This window comes from Pseudorca crassidens, chromosome 4 (assembly GCF_039906515.1).
Source record: "Pseudorca crassidens isolate mPseCra1 chromosome 4, mPseCra1.hap1, whole genome shotgun sequence".
Classification (NCBI taxonomy): Eukaryota; Metazoa; Chordata; class Mammalia; order Artiodactyla; family Delphinidae; genus Pseudorca; species Pseudorca crassidens.
In genome coordinates, this window is record NC_090299.1 from 29998831 (window position 1) to 30023679 (window position 24849).

The 24849-nt window shown below is 37.6% G+C and overlaps 1 protein-coding gene across 2 annotated transcripts in view; it reads right to left on the reverse strand.

Moving 5' to 3' along the window:
• Window positions 1–1657: 1657 nt before the first annotated feature.
• Window positions 1658–24849, reverse strand: part of LRIT3 (leucine rich repeat, Ig-like and transmembrane domains 3) — a 33591-nt gene continuing 10399 nt past the window's right edge. Inside the window, exons 3-5 of one of the 2 annotated variants that reach the window (XR_010942899.1) lie at window positions 9603–9908; window positions 4821–8191; window positions 1658–3831 (exon numbers count right to left, since the gene is read on the reverse strand). Coding sequence is in view for 1 of the 2 variants with exons in the window: in XM_067735324.1 (XP_067591425.1) it covers window positions 7068–8191; window positions 9603–9908 (1430 nt within the window). In the remaining variant the exon portion in view is untranslated. Of the gene's footprint in view, window positions 3832–4230; window positions 8192–9602; window positions 9909–24849 lie in introns of those variants that run through there. The other variant, XM_067735324.1, reaches the window with a different exon arrangement.

Here is a 24849-nt window from a genome sequence, read left to right on the forward strand (position 1 = left end):
ACTAAGTTTACACCTCTTAGGAAAAAGAGAAAATAGCTTTTTATCTCTTATAGCCTCAAAATGCAGCATAAATGTATAGAAAACTTTTGGCTTGCATTTTCTTTCCCTGAATTTTCTGAAAATGCACCTCTGCTGTACCTTGCTTTTTATGTGGCTTTTTAGAAGTCTGATGGCAGCCTGATTTCCTTAACCTTATAACTAATTTGATCTTTTTGCCTGGAGGCCCTGAGGATGTTTTTCTTTGTCTTTAAAGAGTAATAGTTTTAATCTTTCTGTATGTGGTGGTTTGCTTGCTTTTTTTTTTTAATTTCCCTTGGTTTTTAAGGAAGGCATGCATTTTGTTTTTGTTTTAAAGGGTCTTTCAAAATGCCTTTAAATCTTTTTCTTCCTACTTAACATTTTACTGTCTGGTCTATAATTCTTAAATGGTATCCTTTCACTCCCACATATTACTTATACAGCAGGCAATTATCTTTTCTACTCTATTTTTCTCTTCCTTCTCCTCTCATTTTTTAGTTGCATTCTTTCTACTCTGTCGGTACGTACAATGCTCACATACTATCCTTCCACCCATATACCCACTCTTGTCTCAGTCTTTGTTCTACAATTAAATGTATTAAATGATGAACATCAGTGCATTTGCCTTGATTTCCCCCTTCTTGCTTCCTTCCTTTCTCTTATTGCCGTATCTTTGAAGGGTACCACACTTTTCTGACTCCTTCTCCCCTAGGAGCAATGCTTTTTCCAAAGCTTCCAATTCTGGTCCCACTCACTTTCAAGGCCCTTCCCTGTAGCTCATGCTATGAACTACCAAGTCCCAAACCTCAGGTCAGTATATTTGCACTAGTTTGTCTTTTATTTTCTGGGTGTGATTTTTGTCTCGGCTTCACATGTATTCTCAGCTCTCCTCTTTCTTTCTTAAGCCTTCCTTCTCTTACTCTCCATACCCCCAGGCTTGCAGCAATGGCAAGACATCTGTTGGAATTTGATGTTTATTTCTCTTACAAGCAATGTGAGGTTCATGGTATTCTCTATCTCCTACGAATGCTAAAAATGTGGTCATGTGTGGTTTTTTAAATTTTTTTGTTAAACTAATAGGTTCTTTGGGAAGGGACGAAGGCATGAAGATAATAGGATACAGGTGGCCACCATTATCCTCCAGACTTGCTATCTTGCTTTTTTGAGATGTTTTCTCTCAAAATTCTTCTGTACTCTTACCCTTCTTTCTTTGCTCCTAGGAACCACAGAGAATATGATAAGGAATTCAGCATCAATGGAAACCTATGTAACTACAATACTTCAAGAATTTAACTCCTTACTACTGTCACAATGTTAAACACTTGGGAAATTCCTTAAGATAAAAACAACTAGCACACTTAATAAATGGTGTATTAAAATAATGGCAATGATAGGAAAATTGCTACTTTTCTGTAAGGACTTAACTGTGTATATAAATTATATCAAAATAATACATAAAAAACATTGGGTTTTTTTTTCCCTGAATAGTTAAGGAATGAGTCATCAGTGTTATACCCTACAGCAAGGAGAAGAAAAATTATAATGACTCCCTCATTCAACCACTTAGTTGAAATTAATTGTATAAAAAGAGGACAACACAAACTTATCCAATAGTTTATAGCCTAATTTTTCCACTATTTAAACAAATCAAGACTCATATGTTTACATACAAAATCAATTTTATTATAATTAAACAAAAAGAGGCTACTTAATACAAATGTTAGCATTCTCTTTCCACTGAAACCAAAAGATACAATTTTATTCATTTTCATTTCTTTCTGCTATAGTCCAAATGATTGAACTTTTAGTCCACAATGTCCTTCACTGTGTCTTTGCATCACTCCTGACTTCTGGAATATCCATGAACATCCTGAGTAATATTATAATAACACGTCTTACTCCACTGTTTTCTAACTCTGGTTGTTGGCACTCCACTGTTTTCTAACTCTGGTTGTTGGCAAAAAAAGAAGTTGTTTGTTTTTAACGTGGAGCCATTCTCCTTCTTTGTAATTGCAGTATTGCTTCTGTATCCATTGCGTAGAACAGTGTTTCTCAAAGTCATTACATCACCTGCATCATTCCCCTGGGTTGAGTGTCAAATTGCGGTTTCCAAGGCCCCAGGCTGCTGAATTTGAATTTCTACCTGTAGAGCCCAGTAGCCTCCATTTTAACAACCTAAGCAGCCGCTCCTAAGCATAGTCCTCCAGGGAAAGAGTTAGTGCCTTGGGCTGCACTAAGCTAGCCTGGTCTCCCCACAGCCTGCTCCAGTCCTTAACCCTTTCTTGCATGATAAAATTTCCAGATGCTTGGTGATCTTAGGTACCTTCCTATGGATAGTCCATAGTTGTTATCAAGGTCCATAATTATTTAAATTTGGCATCCGAAATTAAACCTGATCCTGTAGAAATGGTCTGTTAATGTAGAATACAGCAGAACTCTTACCTTCCTTGATCTATTACTTAGATTGAAGTAACTTAACACTAGCATTTTTAGCAATTACTGTACATAACTCTATTGGTTCATAGAATGATTGTAATCAACTAAAGTCACAGATTTTTTTTTTTACTTGAACGCCCATATTTATTCTAATCCAAACACAAAATTTTCATTTATCCCTGTTAGCTTTAATATGCCATCTTATTAAGATAATTTTCAAGATTTGGTTCCTTCACCTATCATATAAATATGTTCACTGATGGTTTCATACTGCATGAAATAGTTTCTAATAGAAAGCCACAGGTCTCTGTCCTTTACCCTATTTTTTTTAATATAATTCAGTTCTTATATGCAAATTCAAATATCCTCAAATATGTCCTTTACCCTATTCTATCTGGTTTTTATAATTGACTTGGGTGAAGATAAGGAGAGTATCTCTGGGGTACTCTGTACCAAGATGTTCAAAGGCACAGAAATGTCAATTTTCCCTAAAGAAATGAGAGAGGGAGAGTTATTTTATATTTTTAAAAATTATGCCATAGAATGCAAATTCACATGGTTTTTAATTAAGACAGAATAATTCACAGAAATATCTCTCTTCTGCCAGACACTTAGGACAATTGCCCTGGTCTCTCCAGACATACAGTTTTACTTTCCCCTTCAATTAGGAATATTCCAAGGAAAAGTTTGAGAAGCACCAAAATAAGATACCCTGTTTACTTTCATGTCCTCTGCAGAGTTGAGAAGCCTATGTTCATCCAGTCACTTATAAAAATACTGAACTGAATAGGGTAAGGGCATTCTACTAGAAAAATTTTCATAATATATAAAGCCATTTCTAGACATTATTGAGAGGAGGCAACTTATATTACTCCAACAAATCAAAACAAACACCAGTAACTAGCTGCTATTCGATTTTCAAGCAGTCCTTTATCTATCAGCTTAGTAACCTAAAAATAAACCATTTTAGTTTATCAAACCTTTTCCTAGGCTGACATTTGTTGGCTCCTAATGACCATAACATTCATTTCTGCATGCTCAAAAACAAGCCTTTTAACAACCTACTGTCAAATCTGTAAACATGAATCAAGTTGTCTATAATTTCCAGAATCCACCCTAGTCCCCTCTTTAAAAATAAAGATGAAACTTACCTACCTGTGGTCTTGCAGTATTTCTCCTATTTGTCATGACTTTTCAAATACTTTTCAAAAACAGTCGCTCTGAGATTATGGCTGAAAATTCTGTTACCACCCTGGTACCTAATATATCTGGCCTCATTTTAAATACCTTGGAGTTAGTTCACTAATCCCTTATCTATCGTGGGCTGAAATTCCCACTTCTCATAATTTGTTCTCCATATTCAGCTTAAAAACCCATCTAGAAAAGGGAAGGAAAGAGGGAAAGAAAGGGATGGGAAAGAGAGAAGGAAAAATAGGAGTTAAATGATTCTGCTACTTCTCTGATATACCTTCTGCTATCATCTCTAAGCAGTAGACTTATTATTTCCTTGTTATTTTTGACTAAAAAAAAAACAAGCCTTATAGTTCCTTCTGGTCAACTTTACCATTTTTTTTTGGCCTTGATTTATTTGGGGACTTAATTTATGACACTTTTATAATAAATCTGCTAATTTCTATGCTCATCCTTGGCCACTCTTCCTTCTTTGTACCTTTTATATATATCATTTGAAATTTGAGATTACTAAATAGCCATTCAACCTTCCTAAGCTTTCTTCCATTTTATTAGAATTATTTCATAATTATTCAGCAGTTTGTGTGTGTGTGTGTGTGTGTGTGTGTGGGTGTGTTTAAATCTCTCTTTGTTAGCCATAATCCCTTTTTGAGACTCAAGTCCCTGGGTCAAAATTTTTTTTCTTTGAACTTTTTGCAAAAGTTTCCCAAGGCACCTGCCTGACTCTATTTAGGGTTTGCTTTTCTGGCCATTATAAACTATTTGCTTGGAGTTCTCAACATCTTTCATGTCATAGCACATCACTGATGATAGCCTCACATGTGACACACCCTCACCATGTATCCTGAGTTTTACAACCTCAAATATATTTTGTCTGAAAGTAAAATATTGTAATCATATTTAATTACCACGTATATTGCTATCTATCATTTATGAGTGCTCTTCACAATGCATATGGTGACACTGATAAACAGGCTGTTGCTTATGTGGAATTCCATGCCACTTGCTATAACGTCAACCTTTCTCTCCCACTCAAGGAAGCATACTGTAAGAACATAAGAGCAATGATATCATCAGGATAACCTTGACTACGTTCAAACGTATGTATTTTTAGAAAGTAGATGATTTATAATTTAATTTATCTTACTATGAGTAACAAATTACTTGCAACTCACCTCATGTGCCAAGTCCAAGTTGAGGATGACAAAGGTGCTTTCTCCTGCTGTTCCTATCCCCTTCACACCACCAATTACCTTTTCCTCACTAGGCAAAATTAAGTCCAGGCTTCACTTGACTTTAATTATGAGAGCAGTCAGTAATTTATCTCATTATGATGGTCCAAGTCTCCTTTCTTGACAAATAACCTGCCTTCGTACAATTTGGATGTCTTTTGGCTCAGTAGTCTGTAACATTCTCCCACACTATTTCTAATGCAGTATTATTTTGGCAGTCTGTTTATATGAGCCTTTTAAATATGGCAATGAAATTCCATGCTGTCTTTAGAGTAAAGAAATGCACATTTTTGTAATCATTAAATTTAAAATAAATTATCTAACATAAGTTGAAGTTAAACACAAAACTGTCTTTAAAAGGTATTTTTCGGGCTTCCCTGGTGGCGCAGTGGTTGAGCGTCCGCCTGCCGATGCAGGGGACACGGGTTCGTGCCCCGGTCCGGGAGGGTCCCACGTGTCGCGGAGCGGCTAGGCCCGTGAGCCATGGCCGCTGAGCCTGCGCGTCCGGAGCCTGTGCTCCGCAACGGGAGAGGCCACAACAGTGAGAGGCCCGCGTACCACAAAAAAATAAAAAAAAATTTTTTTAAAAAAGGTATTTTTCAAACAAAAAATCCTAACAATGAATACTGAATTAAAAACTGTTAGATCATTAGACAATGCACATAGTGATAAAAGCACCAAGGACAAAGAGGCTGGAAAGGAAAGGAAAGGAGACAAGAAGGGGAAGTTTGGGAGTTCTGAGCAGGCCATCCCTCCATGCTTGTCTTCTTCTAATACGCAGATTACGGCTAAACTAGAATTCTCTTTTTCTTTTAATTAAAAGCCATTTGGAATGAGCAGTTTTTCATTCTCCAGCTGCTTGTGTTATAATTTCCACAATGTGGTACAAACAAATTAAAGCCAATTTGTTTCTTATATAAAATATAGAACTTGCTTCTCAGCATATTTCAGGACTCCTGACACACCTGTATAAATCTGTTCTACACTCCAAAATCTTCAATGTAAAGGGAATATAATCTTTAGTAAATATGATGAAAAAAACTTCTTTTAAAAAACTAAATTTTATTTATGAAGCCCCTTTCCTATCTAATCACGTGACCCACTCCAATTCAATTTCCCTGATGTTTTTAACGTAGAGTTTGACTAAATAAATCCACTGAATTTGCTCTTTCAAAATCCTAAAACATCCTTTTGGGATCTAAAAGACTTTCAAAGTTCTTCCCTCTATCCAGGTAATCAAAATATAACATGGCAAAAGACAAACACTTTAGCTGTGGTCCTTTGGCTACCTGAATATCTTCTGACAAAGCAGAAGGAAAAAAAAGAAGTGAAGGAAGTAAGGGGAGGGAGGGAGAGAAGAAAAGAGGGAAGGGGAAAAGAAGAGTACATTACAAAATATTAAAGAGATTGTTTTAAAATGAGCACATTTTTAAAAAAGACCCCATACAGTCTGTTAGCAGGTGTATTAGAATGCAACAGTTAATATCTTCAGAATGGCCTTACTATTCCATGATCCTCTTTTTAAACTTATTTTTGCTAGTACCTATATTTCTAAGGAAAAATGTTTTCTTCCTTGCAATATAAATACCACTATACTGTGTTGCAATGCATAATGGTACCAAGAGCTAGAGCTCTCCCTGTCCTTGGGGTTGCATTTAACCTTAGTGAATGCAAAATTCTGTACTATTCCACTCTCACCTACAAGGCAATGGCAGCAAATGTGCCCAGCAAATGCCATAAAGCACTATGAACAAGAGTGAACATCAAGGCTTAGCTCATTATACTAAACTTTCTTTACTGCCCAAAAAACTATCTTTTTAAAATTCAGAGTTTACTTTTTATGACTATTTTCACATGAATTTATTTTTAAGAACTAAAACATTATCCTAAAATATATTATTAACTTACTTAGCCTACCTTGAAAATTATTTCTGTGGACATTTTCTCCACAACAAAAATCAAAATTATTTGTCTTTTCAGTTCAGAAGTCTCGTGACTTTTTTAAAGCACACTTAAAAGCACTCCATTTGTGATTTTCATGAAGGATATGAAAGTGTCCAAAAGTCATCCAAACAGAGGGGCAACTATATACTCTTAGATCCTTAATTTTGTGAAAGAAATTTTGTGGAGCTCACATTTGCCTGAGCTGTAAAACCTTAGCAATAATACTCTGCTCTAGAACCCTTGCTTTTAAAAGTCATGAGATTCCACACTTGACTTAGAGCAAAGCAGCAATTTTTCTGAATCGTCTCTGGGCCTTCGCGTCCAAAGTTCCCCTACACTTTGAGACCTGGGGGACAGCGTTTCAAATTGGATATAAGTCTCTTTCGCCAAATCATCTTCCCAGAGGGAGTCTGACTTACACTGAAGTTTGCAAACTTTGTACAACAGGAAAAAAATCAATGGCAAGACAACAACACAGGCAGCACCACTCACCACCATAAGGAAAGACCCTTGAGAATCACCTTCTTCTTCAACTCTGTCAGTAGAAAAGGTGATACATTGGTCTTTCTGGGGAGGCATTCCTTTTGGACAGACACATGCTATATATTGCCAACCAGGCAACAAGCCACTTATGGTGACTTGGTTCTTGCTGGAGTCTGCATTAAGCAGTAGCAGGTCCTTCTCACCATACTTGGAATACAACACAGTCACTTCCAAATTCTGCGTGGTGTTAATGGTGTTCCACATCAAGATCACGCTTTCTTCGGTTTCGCTGACTACCTGAAGATTTTCTATTGTGGCATTCGTTTCCATCGGCAGGGCTTGATCCAACAATGCCAACTCTTCTCTTTTACTTGCACTAGCTGGGGGAAGCTTCCCGCTACCCATCTCCACCTTGACATTTCTTTTCCCATCTGGGTGGAGTGACTGACGGCTGGCCATGGTAGTGCTTGTAGATATTCTAGTGCTGGGAGTTGTGGCTGAAGAAACAATGGAGGAGAAGAAAGGAGATAAGGAGAAGGAAGCAGTGGAGGGAGGCGATGAAGTAGAAGTAGGAAGAAAAGTGGAAGAAGCTGGGAAGGAAGAAGAGGAGGAATAAGGCCAGGGAGACGATGATGAACCAGGTAGATTTGCAGATGTTCTAGATCCCAGCTGGACCTCTTGCTCAGGGTGGTCCCCAGTTCTTCTTTCAGAAGTTTCTGATGATACGGTGGTCACGACAACACCAACCACTGTCACAGTAACCACAGCTTCTGACATCCCAGCCAAATTTTTGGCCTTACATTTGTAATCCCCAGCATCCATGTAAGAAACGCCTGTCAAGCTTATTATGGACCATCTGACTCCCTCCCCTGGAGATTCCTGAATTACTGGAAGAAAGAAAAATGCATAATCTGTGAGATAAAAGGAAGAAAAGATTCACACAACATGCCAACTCAAAAGGCAACAATTTCTGGTTCTACACGCATACCTCTCACATAAACCAAGAGGGAAATGGCACGCTGCAAGTCTCTGATTGCAGATGATGGTTCTGTAAATGGTTTATATGGAAGTGTAGGACATTCTGGGTGCCATGAAGTTTCTATGGGAAATAGTATTTTTTTGGGGGGGGGGAAATAGTATTTTAAAAAGACATGGGGCTGAGAATTAAGAAACTTTGGCCTTAGTAAACTTTTGTTTACTAAGTAGTATGTGATTCTAGACAAGCCAATTAGTGTCTTTAGGCCTCTGTTCACACATTTTTAAAATAAGGGGATAAGACAAAGTGATTTCAAATATCCCTTCCAATTTTAACCCATTGTGATTCTGTAAAATGTTTATCACAAGACCTTACTTAAATCTTTCTCAAAATACTTTTTCATTGTAATAAAGTGTTAACTATCCACATAGTCAGAAGGCATAGTGGACCATTTTCTGGCATGGAGGAGTCATAATTTCTTTTCTTATCTTTCACAGTATATTTAATTTAGATAAACAAGTAAATAATGAGGTTTTTATTTATGGAATAATACACAGTGTTTGCAAAATTGGAATTTTAATTTCCTAAACACTAAAATCTGAACATATTTCCTTTCTGTCTTGATTTCTGAAGCTTTCTGAAGAATAATAATATGCACAGAGTGGTATTTCAGTAGCTCCAAATTTAACTCACTGCCTTAAACTGTGGGCTTAGGCCTTGACTTTTGTTTTTAATTCTATCAGGTTTCATTATTTCAGCCTCAATTTAAATTTAATTTGGAAGAATTTTAAAAATATATCCCTTTACTCATCAGAATATCACTATTGAAACTAAGGCCAAAGCATTGATTTGGTCATAGTAGGATCTAAAAACCTGTGTAATCGATATTTTTAAAAATTACACTTTTTGCCTCATAATAAAGTTCCTATGTAATTTATTATTTGAATAATCATTCGAAAATAAGAAACTTGTTTGAAATTCCCTTAAGGAAATTGTAATTGTTATACATTTTAAAGTGAGCAGTATCCAAGATGATGGAGGAAAGATAAAGACAAAGGCCTTATCTGCAACCATCCATTCACTTAGTCATGTTGTTTTCCATCTAAGAAAGAAATCAGATTGTCTAATTTCATCTACATAGTTAATCAGACAAACTGAGGAAAATATTAATAAATAAAGTATACTTTTCAAATTTCTTCCATTCAACAATCTTAGCATATTTTATTAGAAATAACCAGCCAATCTCAAATCATACAAAAACATAAGATTAAGTTCAGTCATTTGTAAACTCCTTGTTTCAAAGGCCTGAATTAAGAAGATACCTGTATAATTAACTGGCGAGCTGTCTGGTCTGGTCCAGGTGAGCTGCGGGGTAGGGTAGCCAGTGGTATCACACCGCAGCAGAACATTACTGCCCAGAGCAGATGTGATCTGGGTGGCCGAGGTCATCACTGATGGCTTCAGACACTGCTCCAGCTCAGCCCGCTGAAACGAAATCCCTGTGAGGCGTTCCGGTTCACTACAAACCATCAGTGGGTCGAGAAGTACTACCACAGGGTCAGCAACTTTTGACAATGCCATTATTTTGGAAATGTGACAGTCACAGAACCATGGGTTGTCCTGCAGGCCTAGACCAGAAGGGAGGAAAAGGTTGAGAAAGGTTTTCCTGATGACTTCTGTTTACATCACAGCCTCGTGGGATGGCATTTCTACACTGTGGCCCTAAAAACATAAGTGCTTTGAAGGATCAGAGTCACCTCTCTGTCAGTTTTGCTCTGCACTCCAGCCACCTAAATCAATATATCTTGTCAGTTCAGATCATTAATGATTATAGCTAACAGTTATGGAACATTTACTCTGTACTAGGCTCTGTTCTAAGCACTTAACCTGTATTAACTGATTTAATCCCAACAATTCTATGAAAAGAATATTATTTCCCCATTGTAAAGATGAAGAAGCCGAGACACAGAGAAACCAAATAACTTGACCGAAGTCATTTAGCTAAGCAATGTCAGAGTCGAGATTTGAATCCAAGTACCAAAGAATGACATAAATACAGTGATAGATTTCTAGGGTGCCATGAAAGTGTGTGTGTGTGTATATATATATATATACATATATATATATATATATTTTTTTTTTTTGCGGTACTCGGGCCTCTCACTGTTGTGGCCTCTCCCATTGCGGAGCACAGGTTCCGGACGCGCAGGCTCAGCGGCCATGGCTCACGGGCCCAGCCGCTCCGCGGCATGTGGGATCCTCCCGGACCGGGGCACGAACCCATGTCCCCTGCATCAGCAGGCGGACTCTCAACCATTGCACCACCAGGGAAGCCCGAAAGTATTTATATTATTATAAGTATTATTATAGGGTGCTGTGAGGCACCTAACTCAGCCTGCAATATGTCATGATTTTGTGTGATTTTAAGGCATACTGAGGTAGTACAAGTTGTTGTAGCAAAAGTATAGAGTGAGATGCAGGCAATGTTAGGAGACAAGATTGGAAAAACTGGTAGAACATGGTTTGGCATGAGTGTTACATGTGGTGGCCACGGAGGTGCACTGCTCAAATCCCCTTTCAAGAGAGGATCAGCAGCAGGGAATACAGTTAGCTGACAGCCTCCAGTTGCAAATGCCTTCAGGATCTGCCTCAGCTTTCAGAACTGTTAGCCGAAGTGTTGTGTCCTTCAAAGAGGCTATCAGTGAAAGCTTAAAGAAAAGTGAGAAAAATGTTATTGGAAACTAGAGGAAAAGGCACCATTGTTATGGAGTAGCAGAAGGTTTAGCAACACTATCACCTGCGGTTAACGTGGGAAGTAGAAAACGTACTCAATGAAATGAATGTTCTGACTAAGGATATTTCTACACAGTGTTGAAACTGCTGCTTGGTGTCTTCTTGCTGCTCATAGTAAAATGTAAAGGAGAGACAACAGCTAAAGGAAGAACTGTTAAATGTAAAGAACTAAAACTTGCTAAGCTCAATTATAAAACTGTTTCTTACACCCAGCCTCTCCAAAATTCTCAGATTAAGAAAGGGCTTCAGAATAAAAGTCAAATCCATGTGGGTGGTTCTATACAATTAGTTGCTAAGATCTCAGAAGAATCTAAGATGGTGCTTCAGAGCATTCAGTCAGACAAGAATCTCCCTAAGGATCTTAAGGGTGATGTCCCATACCAGCCTTACATAAAAAGCCCAAGGCTGGAAAAGATTCATCTCAAAAAGATTTCTCGTTGTGCAGTGAATTATATATTGATTTTGTAAGGAGAAAAGACAGAACAGCAAGTTTAAAAAAATCTAACCCTGGTGGAAGATTTAACTGTCCATTCATAAATTCTAGATTTCTGTTTATGCCTATTTTTATTATAACAGCACTATGTGAGTGGTTCATATTTCTCTGCCAGTATTGGTAAAGTTTGCTGTTTTTATTATCTTCCATATTAGAAACTTCTTTTCTTTCATGGGTGAATTACTTTGACCTTCCTCCTCTTACACTTAGTTCTGTGAATCTATGAGCAGTTCTCTAATACTGACTTAAATTCTACTCAACCTGCCAACAAACATCAAATTCACTCTGTCATATAATAATTAATATGTGTAGGGACTTTCCTCGTGGTGCAGTGGTTAAGACTCTGCCTGCCAATGCAGGGGATACGGGTTTGAGCCCTGGTCTGGGAAGATTCCACATGCCGCAGAGCAACTAAGCCTGTGTGCCACAACTACTGAGCCCATGTGCCGCAACTACTGAAGCCCGCGTACTCTAGGGCCCATGTTCTGCAACAAGAGAAGCCACCGCAATAAGAAGCCCACACACAACAAAGAGTAGCCCCCGCTCGCCACAACTAGAGAAAGCCCGCACACAGCAATGAAGACCCAACACAGCCAAAAAATAAATTAATTAAAAAAAATTTTTAATTGCTTAAAACAAAAATAAATAACGTGTAGAACGCGTCATACTTTCAAAACACTTTGAGTTGGTATGTCAGATTTTTTCTTTATAAAATAATAACAAAAACAGACTTACAGATATAGAGAACAGACTTGTGGTTGCCAAGGGGTAGGGGAGGTGCGGGGGAACGACTGGGAGTTTGGGATTAGCAGATGTAAACAATTACATATAGGATGGATAAATAAGAAGGTCCTATTGTATAGCACAGGGAACTATATTTAATATCCTGTGATAAACCATATGAAAAAGAATATATATATGTATAACTGAATCACTTTGCTGTACAGCAGAAATTAGACACAACATTGTAAATCAACTATACTTCAATAAAATTTAAAAAAATAAAATAAAATAATAACAACACAAGATGACAGTTATTGGTTGCTTCCTATGTGGCAAATACTGCACTTATCAAGAATTGTAAAGGGTCGACACTTTACCCTACTTTAGGGTGACCAACTCATCCCAGTTTGCCACTGTTTTATGGATATTGGTAGAAGATACAAGACTCCTAGTCAAAGATGAAGAATAATTTCTTAATCACAGATCTGGAAGGAGACATTATCTTTATTATATTGGGTAGTAAGCATATCTACCCTTTGCTCTGGAGGGAGACATATCTCTGCTTTCCAAAGTGGTAGCTCTTGAAAAGGCAGTTCAGAACAAAAGGCAGTCGCAGTGTCTACCTCTGTTCACAAGAGAAACGTGAGAGACCACGGAAAAGAGAGAGACCATGCTAAAGCGTTTGTCTATCTCAATCCTCACAATAGCATGAGGTGGATAATATTAGTATCATCCTCATTTTAAAGATGAGAAAATGCTCAGGGAAGTAAAGGAATCTGCCCAAGGTCACACAACTGGATGCAGTCAGGATATGAATCTTGATATCCTGATCTTAAAGCTCTCATTCTCAACAACTGTGTATATGTCTTATACTGACCTTGGGAAGCTCATATCATTCTTCCAATTTCATACCAGACATTAAGGCACAAAGAAAGTACTGCCTTGACTTTGTAAGTAGCTGAGAGTCCTAAGTCCCATGTGTTTGAGCCTCCTAGTCTAATACTTCTTCCACCATAACTCATCTCTTTGTCACCTAAAAACATCTAGAGCATGGGTGGCAGCTGTAAGTGCTGTCATCTACAAATAACAAGTGTTAAAGTAGTGATGTCTGGAGCATAAATGTCTATAAAGGGAAAGATCAAGAGCTATAAAGTTAACATTTTCATTTATGCTTTGAAACTATTATAAAAATGTGTTAATGGTGAAACAAAATTCTTTAAAAAACAAATCCAATTGGTTATATCTAAAAGTTATGTAAACCAGGAGTAAATATTTTTAAATCCCTCAAAAATAAAATATTTATTCAAGTTATGAAATATCTAAGGTCAAGGGTACAACTTTTAAAGCCTGAATAATAATAGTAATATGAGGGCTGAACACATTCAAGTGTTTTTTCTTCTGGGGACAAAGTACAAGAACTCTCTGAAGTTAAACTATTACTTGTACTGCATTCCTTCAAGGCAAAGCACCAACCACAATCAGCAATTTGCATTAAGTAATTTATTTTATATAACTATTCTTGGATGGGGCAAAAGAACTTTGCTTTGTCCCTTTTCTAAAAGGGTAAAGTTTTTCATGCATCACAGTAGTTGGATGTGCTATTCTTTATGAAAAGTCAGCGATAAATTCTAGTACAAAAGTTATTCTGCAGACTATAAGTTCTTGAAGGCAAAATCCATGCCTCAGTCAGTTTTGTGGAGGCAGTTATGCTTAACAATTCAAAAGGGAAAGTAAAGTCTTTTCAACAAATGGTGCTAGAACTACTGGACATCTGCTTGGGAACAAATAAACCTCAACTTCTACCTCACACTATACTCGAAAACTATTTTGAGCTTACAGTCATAAGTACAAAAGCTAAGAATATAAAGGTAAAAACTGAATATAAAAGTTAAAACTATAAAGAAAGAATATCTCTATGACCTGTAGGTAAGTAAGTATTTCTTAGATGGGACACAGAAATCACTAACTATAAAAGGAAAAACTGATAAATCGGATGTCATCAAAATTTTAAACTTTCTGAAGGGCAGAGTCAAGATGGCGGTGTGGGAAGACACTGAGTTAGTATCTCCCCACAACTAGGGCACCTGCCAGCCGCTGGTGGGGGACCCTGATGTCCAAGGAGACGGGAGGAACCCCCAAGTGCACCGCTGGGGGTTGGGCCAAATCTCCTGCGGTGGGAGGAGTCTGAACCACTGGACCAACAGAGAACCTCAGATCTGAGGGAATATTCACTGAAGTGAGGTCTCATAGAGGTCTTCATCTCAGCACCAAGACCCAGCTCTACCCAACAGCCTACAAACTCTAGTGTTGGAAGCCTCAGGCCAAACAACTAGTAAGACAGGAACACAAACACACTCATAAACAAAAAAAAAAATGAGATGGCAAAAAAATATGACACAGGTGAAGGAGCAAGGTAAAAACCTACAAGACCAAATAAATGAAGAGGAAATAGACAATATACCTGAAAAAGAATTCAGAGTAATGATAGTAAAGATGATCCAGAATCTCAGAAATAGAATGGAGGCATGGATTGAGAAAATACAAGAAATGTTTAACAAAGTTCTAGAAGAACTAAAGAATAAACAAACAGAGATGAACAACACAATAACTGAAATGAAAAATACACTAGGTTGAATCAATAACAGAATAGCTGAGGCAGAAGAATGAATACGTGAGCTGGAAGACAAAATGCTGGAAATAACTGCCCAGGAGCAGAATAAAGAAAAAAGAATGAAAGACATAACTGCCCTGGAGCAGAATAAAGAAAAAAGAATGAAGGAATTAAAGACAATCTCAGAGACCTCTGGGACAACACTAAATGTACCAACATTCGAATTATAGGGGTCCCAGAAGAAGAAGAGAAAAAGAAAGGGTCTGAAAAAATATTTGAATAGATTATAGTGGAAAACTTCCCTAACATGGGAAAGGAAATAGTCACCCAAGTCCAGGAAGCACAGAGAGTCCCATACAGAATAAACCCTAGGAAAAACACACCAAGACACATATTAATCAAACTAACAAAAATTAAATTCAAAGAAAAAATATTAAAAGCAGCAACAGAAAAACAAAAAATAACACACAAAGGAATCTATATAAGGTTATCAGCTGATTTTTCAGCAGAAACTCTGCAGGACAGAAGGGAGTGGCAGGATATACTTAAAGTGATGAAAAGGAAAAACCTACAACCAAGATTACTCTATCCAACAAGGATCTCATTCAGATTCGATGGAGAAATCAAAAACTTTTCAGACAAGCAAAAGCTAAGAGAATTCAGCACCACCAAACCAGCTTTACAACAAATGCTAAAGAAACTTCTCTAGGCAGGAAACACAACAGAAGAAAAAGACCCACAAAAACAAACCCAAAACAATTAAGAAAATGGTAATAGGAACACATATATCAATAAAAACCTTGAATGTAAATGGATTAAATGCCCCCCCCAAAAGACACAGACAGGCTGAATGGATACAAAAACAAGACCCATATATATGCTGTCTACAAGAGACCCACTTCAGACCTAGGGACACATACAGACTGAAAGTGAGGGGATGGAAAAAGATATTCCATGCAAATGGAAATCAAAAGAAAGCTGGAGTAGCAATACTCGTATCAGATAAAATAGACTTTAAAATAAAGACTGTTACAAGAGATAAGGAGGGATACTACATAATGATCAAAGGATCAATCCAAGAAGAAGATATAACAATTATAAATGTTTATGCACCCAACATAGGAGCACCTCAATACATAAGGCAAATGTTTACAACCATGAAAGGAGAATCAACAGTAACGCAATAATAGTAGGGGACTTTAACACCCCACTTACACCAATGGACAGATAATCCAAACAGAAAATAAATAAGGAAACACAAGCTTTAAATGACACAATAGACCAGATAGACTTACTTGATATTTATAGAACATTCCACCCAAAAGTGGCACAATACACTTTCTTCTCAAGTGCACACGGAACATTCTCCAGAATAGATCACACCTTGGGTCACAAATCAAGTCTTGGAAAATTTAAGAAAATTGAAATCAAACCAAGCACCTTTTCTGACCACATGGCTACGAGATTGGAAATCAATTACAGGAAAAAAAAAAAACTGTAAAAAACACAAATACATGGAGGATAACAGTGTACTACTAAATAGCCAAGAGATCACTGAAGAAATAAAAGAAGAAATTTAAAAATCCATAGAAACAAATGACAACGAAAACACGACGACCCAAAACGCAGCAAAAGCATTTGTAAGAGGGAAGTTTATAGCAATTCAATCTCACCTCAAGAAACAAGAAAAGGGCTTCCCTGGTGGTGCAGTGGTTAAGAATCTGTCTGCCAATGCAGGGGACACAGGTTTGACCCCTGGTCCAGGAAGATCCCACATGCCGCAAAGCAATTAAGCCTGTGTGCCACAACTACTGAGCCTGCTCTCTAGAGTCCATGAACCACAACTACTGAACCCCGTGTGCCACAACTACTGAAGCCCGTGCACCTAGAGCCCATGCTCCACAACAAGAGAAGCTACCGCAATGAGAAGCCCATGCACCACAAGAAAGAGTAGCCGCCACTCGCCACAACTAGAGAAAGCCCGTGCACAGCAACGAAGACCCAATGCAGCCACATATAAATAAATTAAATAAATTAGTTGAAAAAAAAAAAGAAACAAGAAAAATCTCAAATAAACAATCTAACCCTACACTTAAAACAACTAGAGAAAGAAGAACAAAGAAAACCCAAAGTTAGAAGGACAGAAATCATAAAGATCAGAGCAGAAATAAATGAAATAGAAACAAAGAAAACAATAGCAAAGATCAATAAAACTAAAAGCTGGTTCTTTGAGAAGATAGACAAAATTGATAAACCCTAAGCCAAACTCAACAAGAAAAAAAGGGAGAGGACACAAATCAATACAATTGGAAATGAAAAAGGAGAAATCACAACTGACACTGCAGAAATACAAAGAATTGTAAGAGACTACTACAAACAACTCTATGCCAATAAAATGGACAACCACAAAGAAATGGACAAATTCTTGGAAAGGTACAATTTTCCAAGACTGAGCCAGGAAAAATTAGAAAATATAAACAGACCTATCACAAGTAATGAAATTGAAACTGTAATTAAAAATCTTCCAACAAACAGAAGTCCAGGACCAGATGGCTTCACAGGTGAATTCTATCAAACATTTAGAGAAGAGCTAACACCTATCCTTCTCAAACTCTTCCAAAAAATTGCAGAGGGAGAAACACTCCCAAATTCATTCTACGAAGCCACCATCACCCTGATACCAAAACCAGAAAAAGATATCACAAAAAAAGAAAATTATAGACCAATATCACCAATGAACATAGATGCAAAAATCCTGAACAAAATACTAGCAAACGGAATCCAACAGCACATTACAAGGATCATACAGCATGATCAAGAGGGATTTATCCCAGGGTTGCAAGAATTCTTCAATATATGCAAATCAATCAATGTGATACAGCACATTAACAAATTAAGGAATAAAAACCATATGATCATCTCAGTATATGCAGAAAAGGCTTTTGCCAAATTTAACACCAATTTATGATAAAAACTCTCCAGAAAATGGGCATAGAGGGAACCTTCCGCAACAGAATAAAGACCATATATGACAAACCCACAGCAGACATCATTCTCAATGGTGAAAAACTGAAAGCATTTCCACTAAGATCAGGAATAAGACAAGGATGTCCACTTTTGCCACTCTTATTCAACCTAGTTTTTGAAGTCCTAGTCAAGGCAATCAGAGAAGAAAAAGAAATAAAAGGAATACAAATTGGAAAAGAAGTAAAACTATCACTGTTTGCAGATGACATGATGCTATACATAGAAAATCCTAAAGATGCCACCAGAAAACTACTAGAACTAATCAGTGAATTTGGTAAGGTTGCAGGATACAAAATTAATGCACAGAAATCTCTGGCATTCCTATACATCAACAATGAAAAATCAGAAAGAGAAATTAAGGAAACACTCACATTTACCATTGCAACGAAAAGAATAAGATACCTAGGAATAAACCTGCCTAAGGAGGTGAAAGACTTGTACTCAGAAAACTATAAAAAACTGATGAAAGAAATCAAAGATGACATAAACAGATGGAGAGATATACCATGTTCTTGGATTGGAAGAATGAATAATATGAAAATGACTATACTACCCAAAGCAATCTACAGATTCAATGCAATTCCTATCAAACTACCAATGGCATTCTTCACAGAATTAGAGCAAAAAATTTTTACAATTCGTATGGAAACACAAAAGACCCCGAATAGCCAAAGCAATCTTGAGAAAGAAAAACGGAGTTGGAGGAATAAGGCTCCCTGACTTCAATGCCACAAAGCTACAGTAATCAAGATAGTATGATACTGGCACAAAAACAGAAAGATAGATCAATGGTACAGGATAGAAAGCCCAGAGGTAAACCCACACACAAATGGGCACCAAATTTATGACAAAGGAGGCAAGAACATACAATGGAGTAAAGACAGTCTCTTCAATAAGTGATGCTGAGAAAACTGGACAGCCACATGTAAAAGAATGAAATTAGAACACTCCCTAACACCATACACAAAAATAAACTCCAAATAGATTAAAGACTTAAATGTAAGACAAGACACTATCAAATTCTTAGAGAAAAACATAGGAAAAACACTCTTTGACGTAAACCACAGCAAGATCTTTTTTGACCCACCTCCTAGAGTAACGGAAATAAAAACAAAAATAAACATATGGGACTTAACAGCAAAGGAAACCATAAACAAGACAAAAAAGACAACCCTCAGAATGGGAGAAAATATTTGCAAATGAAACAAGGGACAAAGGATTAATCTCCAAAATATACAAACAGCTCATGGAGCTCAATATCAAAAAAACAAACAATCCAGTTAAAAAATGGGCAGAAAATCTACAAACAATAAATGCTGGAGAGGGTATGGAGAAAAGGCAACCCTCTTGAACTGTTGGTGGGAATGTAAATTGATACAGCCACTATGGAGAACAGTATGGAGGGTCCTTAAAAAACTAAAAATAGAACTACCATTCAATCCAGCAATCCCACTACTGGGCATATACCCTGAGAAAACCATAATTCAAAAAAAGTCATGGGGCTTCCCTGGTGGTGCAGTGGTTGAGAGTCTGCCTGCCGATACTGGGGACACGGGTTCGTGCCCCGGTCCGGGAAGATCCCACATGCTGCGGAGCGGCTGGGCCTGTGGGCCATGGCCGCTGAGCCTGCGCGTCCGGAGCCTGTGCCTCGCAGCAGGAGAGGCCACGACAGTGAGAGGCCCGCGTACCGCAAAAAAAAAAAAAAAAAAGTCATGTACCACAATGTTCATTGCTGCTCTATTTACAATAGCCAGGACATGGAAGCAACCTAAGTGTCCATTGACCAATGAATGGATAAAGAAGATGTGGCACATATATACAATGGAATATTACTCAGCCATAAAAAGAAACAAAATTGAGTTATTTGTAGTGAGGTGGATGGACCTAGAGTCTGTCATACACAGTGAAGTAAGTCAGAAAGAGGAAAAAAAAATACTGTATACTAACACATATATACGGAATCTAAAAAAAAAAATGGCACTGATGAACCTACTTGCAGGGCAGGAATAAAGATGTAGACATAGAGAATGGACTTGAGGACACAGGGTGGGAGGGGGAAGCTGGGGCGAAGTGAGAGTAGCATCGACATATATAGACTACCAAATGTAAAATAGATAGCTAGTGGGAAGCAGCAGCATAGCACAGGGAGATCAGCTCAGTGTTTTGCGATGACCTAGAAGGGTGGGATAGGGAGGATAGGAGGCAGGCTCAGGAGGGAGGGGATACGAGGACGTATGTATGCATATGGCTGATTCACTTTGGTGTACAACAGAAACAAATACAGTATTGTGAAGCAATTATACTCCAAAAAAGATCTATTAAAAAAAAAAAGAAATTTAAACTTTCTTACCAAAGACACCATGAAGAAAATGAATAGACAAGTCCCAGACTTGAGAAAATATTCATAATGCATACAACTGATAAAAGACTCATATTCAATAATAAAAAGACAAACAACATTTAAAAATTATAAAGAAATATACCAATGGACAATAAGCAAATATAAACTGTCAACACCATTACTTATCAGGGAAATGCAAATTAAAATGATAATGTGATTCCACTCCCTGACGTATCTACTCCCAAGAATGACTGAATGAGAAAGACTGACATCAAGCGTTGGTAAGGATATGGGGCAAGCAGACTGTGTTAGTGGGAGTGTAAAACAGTATAACCTCTTTGGAATACTGGTAGTTTCTTTTTTTTTTTTTTTTATAAATGTCTGTTGTTTATTTTATTTATTTTTGGCTTCGTTGGGTCTTCGTTGCTGAGCGTGGGCTTTCTCTAGTTGCGGCGAGCTGGGGCTACCCTTCGTTTTGGTGTGCGGGCTTCTCATTGCAGTGGTTTCTCTTGTTGTGGACCATGGGCTCTAGGCGCACAGGCTTCAGTAGCTGTGGCACGCAGGCTCAGTAATTGTGGCTCACGGGCCCTAGAGCACAGGATCAGTAGTTGTGGCACACAGGCATAGCTGCTCTGCAGCATGTGAGATCTTCCCGGACCAGCAATGAAACCCATGTCCCCTGCATTGGCAGGTGGATTCTTAACGACTGAGCCACCAGGCAAGTCCCTGGCAGTTTCTTAAAACGTTACATATATAGCCATCCTATGACCTAACAACTTCAATCCTAGGAATTTATCCAAGAGAAATGAGAACACATGCTACAAAAAGCTGTGCACAAAAATGTTAATAGCAGCTTAATTCATAATAGCTAAAAACTGGAAACAGCTCATGTGTTCAACAACAGGAGAAAAGATGGACAATTGGTACAATCATACAATTGAATATGACTCAGCAATAAGTAACTACCGATACATGCAACAACATGGATGAATCTCAAAAACATAATGCTGAGTGAAAGAAGCCAGGCACAAGAGTGCCTCCTAAATGATTCTATTTACATGAAATTCTAGGGCAGGCAAAATTAACCTGTGGTAATAGAAGTAAAAATAGTAGTTTCCTGGGGTGGGAGGAAATTGACTGAGAAGGGGCACAAAGGAACTTTCCGGGGTGATGAAAATATTCTGTATATCAAGAGTCCCCAGTCTTCCCTGGTGGCGCAGTGGTTGAGAATCTGCCTGCTAATGCAGGAGACACGGGCTCGAGCCCTGGTCTGGGAGGATCCCACATGCCGCAGAGCAACTAGGCCCGTGAGCCACAACTACTGAGCCTGCGCGTCTGGAGCCTGTGCTCCGCAGCAAGAGAGGCTGCGAGAGTGAGAGGCCCGGGCACCGTGATGAAGAGTGGCCCCCGCTTGCCACAACTAGAGAAAGCCCTCGCACAGAAACGAAGACCCAACACAGCAAAAATAAATGAATTAATTAATAAACTCCTACCCCCAACATCTTCTTTAAAAAAAAAAAAAAAAAAGAGTCCCCAACCTCCAGGCCACGGACTGATACCAGTCCGCGGCCTGTTAGGAACTGGGCTGCACAACAGGAGGTGAGCAGTGGGCAAGCGAGCAAAGCTTCATCGGCCGCTCCCCATCACTCTCCATCGCTCTCATTACCTCCTGAACCATCCCCCAGCCCCACCCTACATCCATGGGAAAATTGTCTTCCATGAAACTGGTCCCTGCTGCCAAAAAGACTGGGGACCGCTGCTGTATCTTGATGAGGGTATGCATTTTGTGCAGGTATACGTTTATCATCATTTACCAAATTGTACACTTAAAATCCACTGTATGCAAATGATACTTCAGTTGCTCAATTTAAAAGAAATTTAAGGAATTCTCTGGTGGCCTACTGGTTAGGATTCCAGGCTTTCACTGCTGTGGCCCGGGTTCAACTCCTGGTCAGGGAACTGAGATCCCATAAGCTGCGTGGCATGGCAAAAAAATAAAATTAAATTAAATGTTTAAAAAAAATTTTTTTAATAAAAGAGTGATGTCTCTGGAGATGGACTGTGAAGTTGAAGCTGACTCTGCCTCTTTACCAGCTGGAAAAAGAAGGTTATGACAATTACAGACCCACTTCATGGGGTTGTCCTAAAGGCTGAGATAATGCCAGGCAGTCCTCAGAAGAGTGTCTGGCAAGAAGTAAGCCTTAACTGTGTGAATTTGTTTCCCCCATGCCTAGGAAAGAGCAGGCACACCAACAGAGACTGAGAAGTATTCGTCGAACTAAAACAATGCCATTTTACAGAATTCTGTGGGAATACTCAGGGCCACCACTGCCCTTCTGGCAAACCCCTTTCTGAACAGAAGAGCTCTTTTACGATGGAGCAAATTTGGGTACCAGTAAAAAGGACCAAAAAAGCATTTTATACTCTCTGCTACTGCAGGTTTTTTCCTCCAAGATAAACAGTGATAGGCCTTGCAGTTTGCCTGTGTAAATATGTCCTTATTCTTGAAAAAGAGGCCATGGAAATTTACCCGTATTGCAAATCAATAATCTAGTTTCATAGTTAATTTAAATGTTCATTTACAGGACTAGTTTACATTTTTACAGATACATTAAAGGACAATTTTATTAGGTTGATATTTTTATTCACACAAAAGACAGAGGAAGTAATTGAAAAGCCTCTCCCTAAATTATTTTTTATTAAATAAATATATGATTTAAAGAGATCAGTAAAATAGGATATATGAGGAACAACTAGTATTATTACATACCTTGCATTACAAAGGAGTGGGGAAGAGCATGGGTTCTAGAACCAAATGGCTTGTATTCAAACCCCAGCTCCATCACTATGTGATAAGTGACTTTGGGCAAGTGTTTTAACTTGTGCCTCATTTCTTCATCTATAAAATGGGGATGAAATGGTATTTACCATGGAGTGAGACTAGAAGAAGTTATATCCATAAACTTTTTGGCCATGAGTAAGCATTCCATCAATATTAGCTATTACTATTTATTATTACAAATAGAATCTGTTAACAGCAATAAACATAGGGCAATAAAAATGAAATGGAAACAGAATGTATCCCATTATAATAGTACAAAGGTAAATTCTACAGGGTACCTGGAAATATATAATTGCTACAGTTAAACACTGAGTTCTAGAAAATCTAGAGCTGGTTCTTATTACCATATTTTAATGATGAAATTGGAAGACTCAAATATAGTTAAAAATAACAAAAAAGCCAAACTAGAAAAATCTTTCTTTATAAGACACTCACATCTCAGTCACAGCTGCTATGGATTGTTATTGATCTAAAATCATAGCCTCAGAGGCTGTCCACTTTATATTCTAAAGAACTATCACATAAACTCAACATTTTATTACATTCCTATTAGCAAGACAGAATAAATCCTGTCATCTCCATTTTCCAGATGTGAAAACTGAGTTTTCTGTGTGTGATTCACACACATGAACTAGTCTTCTTTTGAGAGGGTAGCACTTCTTTTCCCCTTTTGTTACCTAGTAGTCATGACTTTGCTAAGGTCAGCTGCCACACATGGCTGGACATGTTTCAGAATATCTTTTGTTATTTATTATCATGATTAAAAAAGTAATGCATGATCATTGCACAACACTTTGAAAATACAGAAAAGCAAAAAGATATCAAAGAGAATAGTTAACCAATTACTGTAACTTTTCAGACTTTTTCTTTGCAAATTTTAAAATAGTGATCATGCTTTATATACAATTACATAAATTTAATGTTACACTAAAAGTATTTTCCCATTAGTTTTTAAAGAATCTGAACCCTTCCTCAACAAAATATTAGCAAACCAAATCCAACAATACATTAAAAGGATCGTACACCATAATCAAGTGGGATTTATTCCAGGGATGCAAGGATGGTTCAACATCCACAAATTAATCAATGATTACATAACATTGTATCCAACAAAATGAAGGATAAAAGTCACATGATCATCTCAAAAGATGCAGAAAAAACTTTTGACAAAATTCAACATCCATTTATGATAAAAACTCTCAACAAAATGGGTATAGAGGGAAGGTACCTCAACATAATAAAATCCATATATGACAAACCAGCAGTCAACATCATACCCAAGGATGAAAAGCTGAAATATTTTCCTCTAAGATTAGGAACAATTCAAGGATGCTCACTCTCACCACTTTTGTTCAACACCATATTGGAAGTCCTAGCCACAGCAATTAGGAAAAAAAAAGGAAATAAATAAAAGGCATTCAAATCTAAAAAGGAAGAAGCAAAACTATCACTATTTGCAGATGACATGATACTATATATAGAAAACTCTAAAGAACCACCAAAAAAAGAACAAATAATTCAATAAAGTCACATGACACTAAGTCAATATACAGAAATCTATGCATTTCTATACACTAATAACAAACTATCAGAAAGAAAAATTAAGAAAACAATCTCACTTACAATTGCATCAAGAAGAATAAAATACCTAGAAATAAATTTAACTGAGAAGGTGAAAGACCTGTACACTGAAAACTGTAAGACACTAAAGAAATAAATTGAGGATGATACAAATAAAT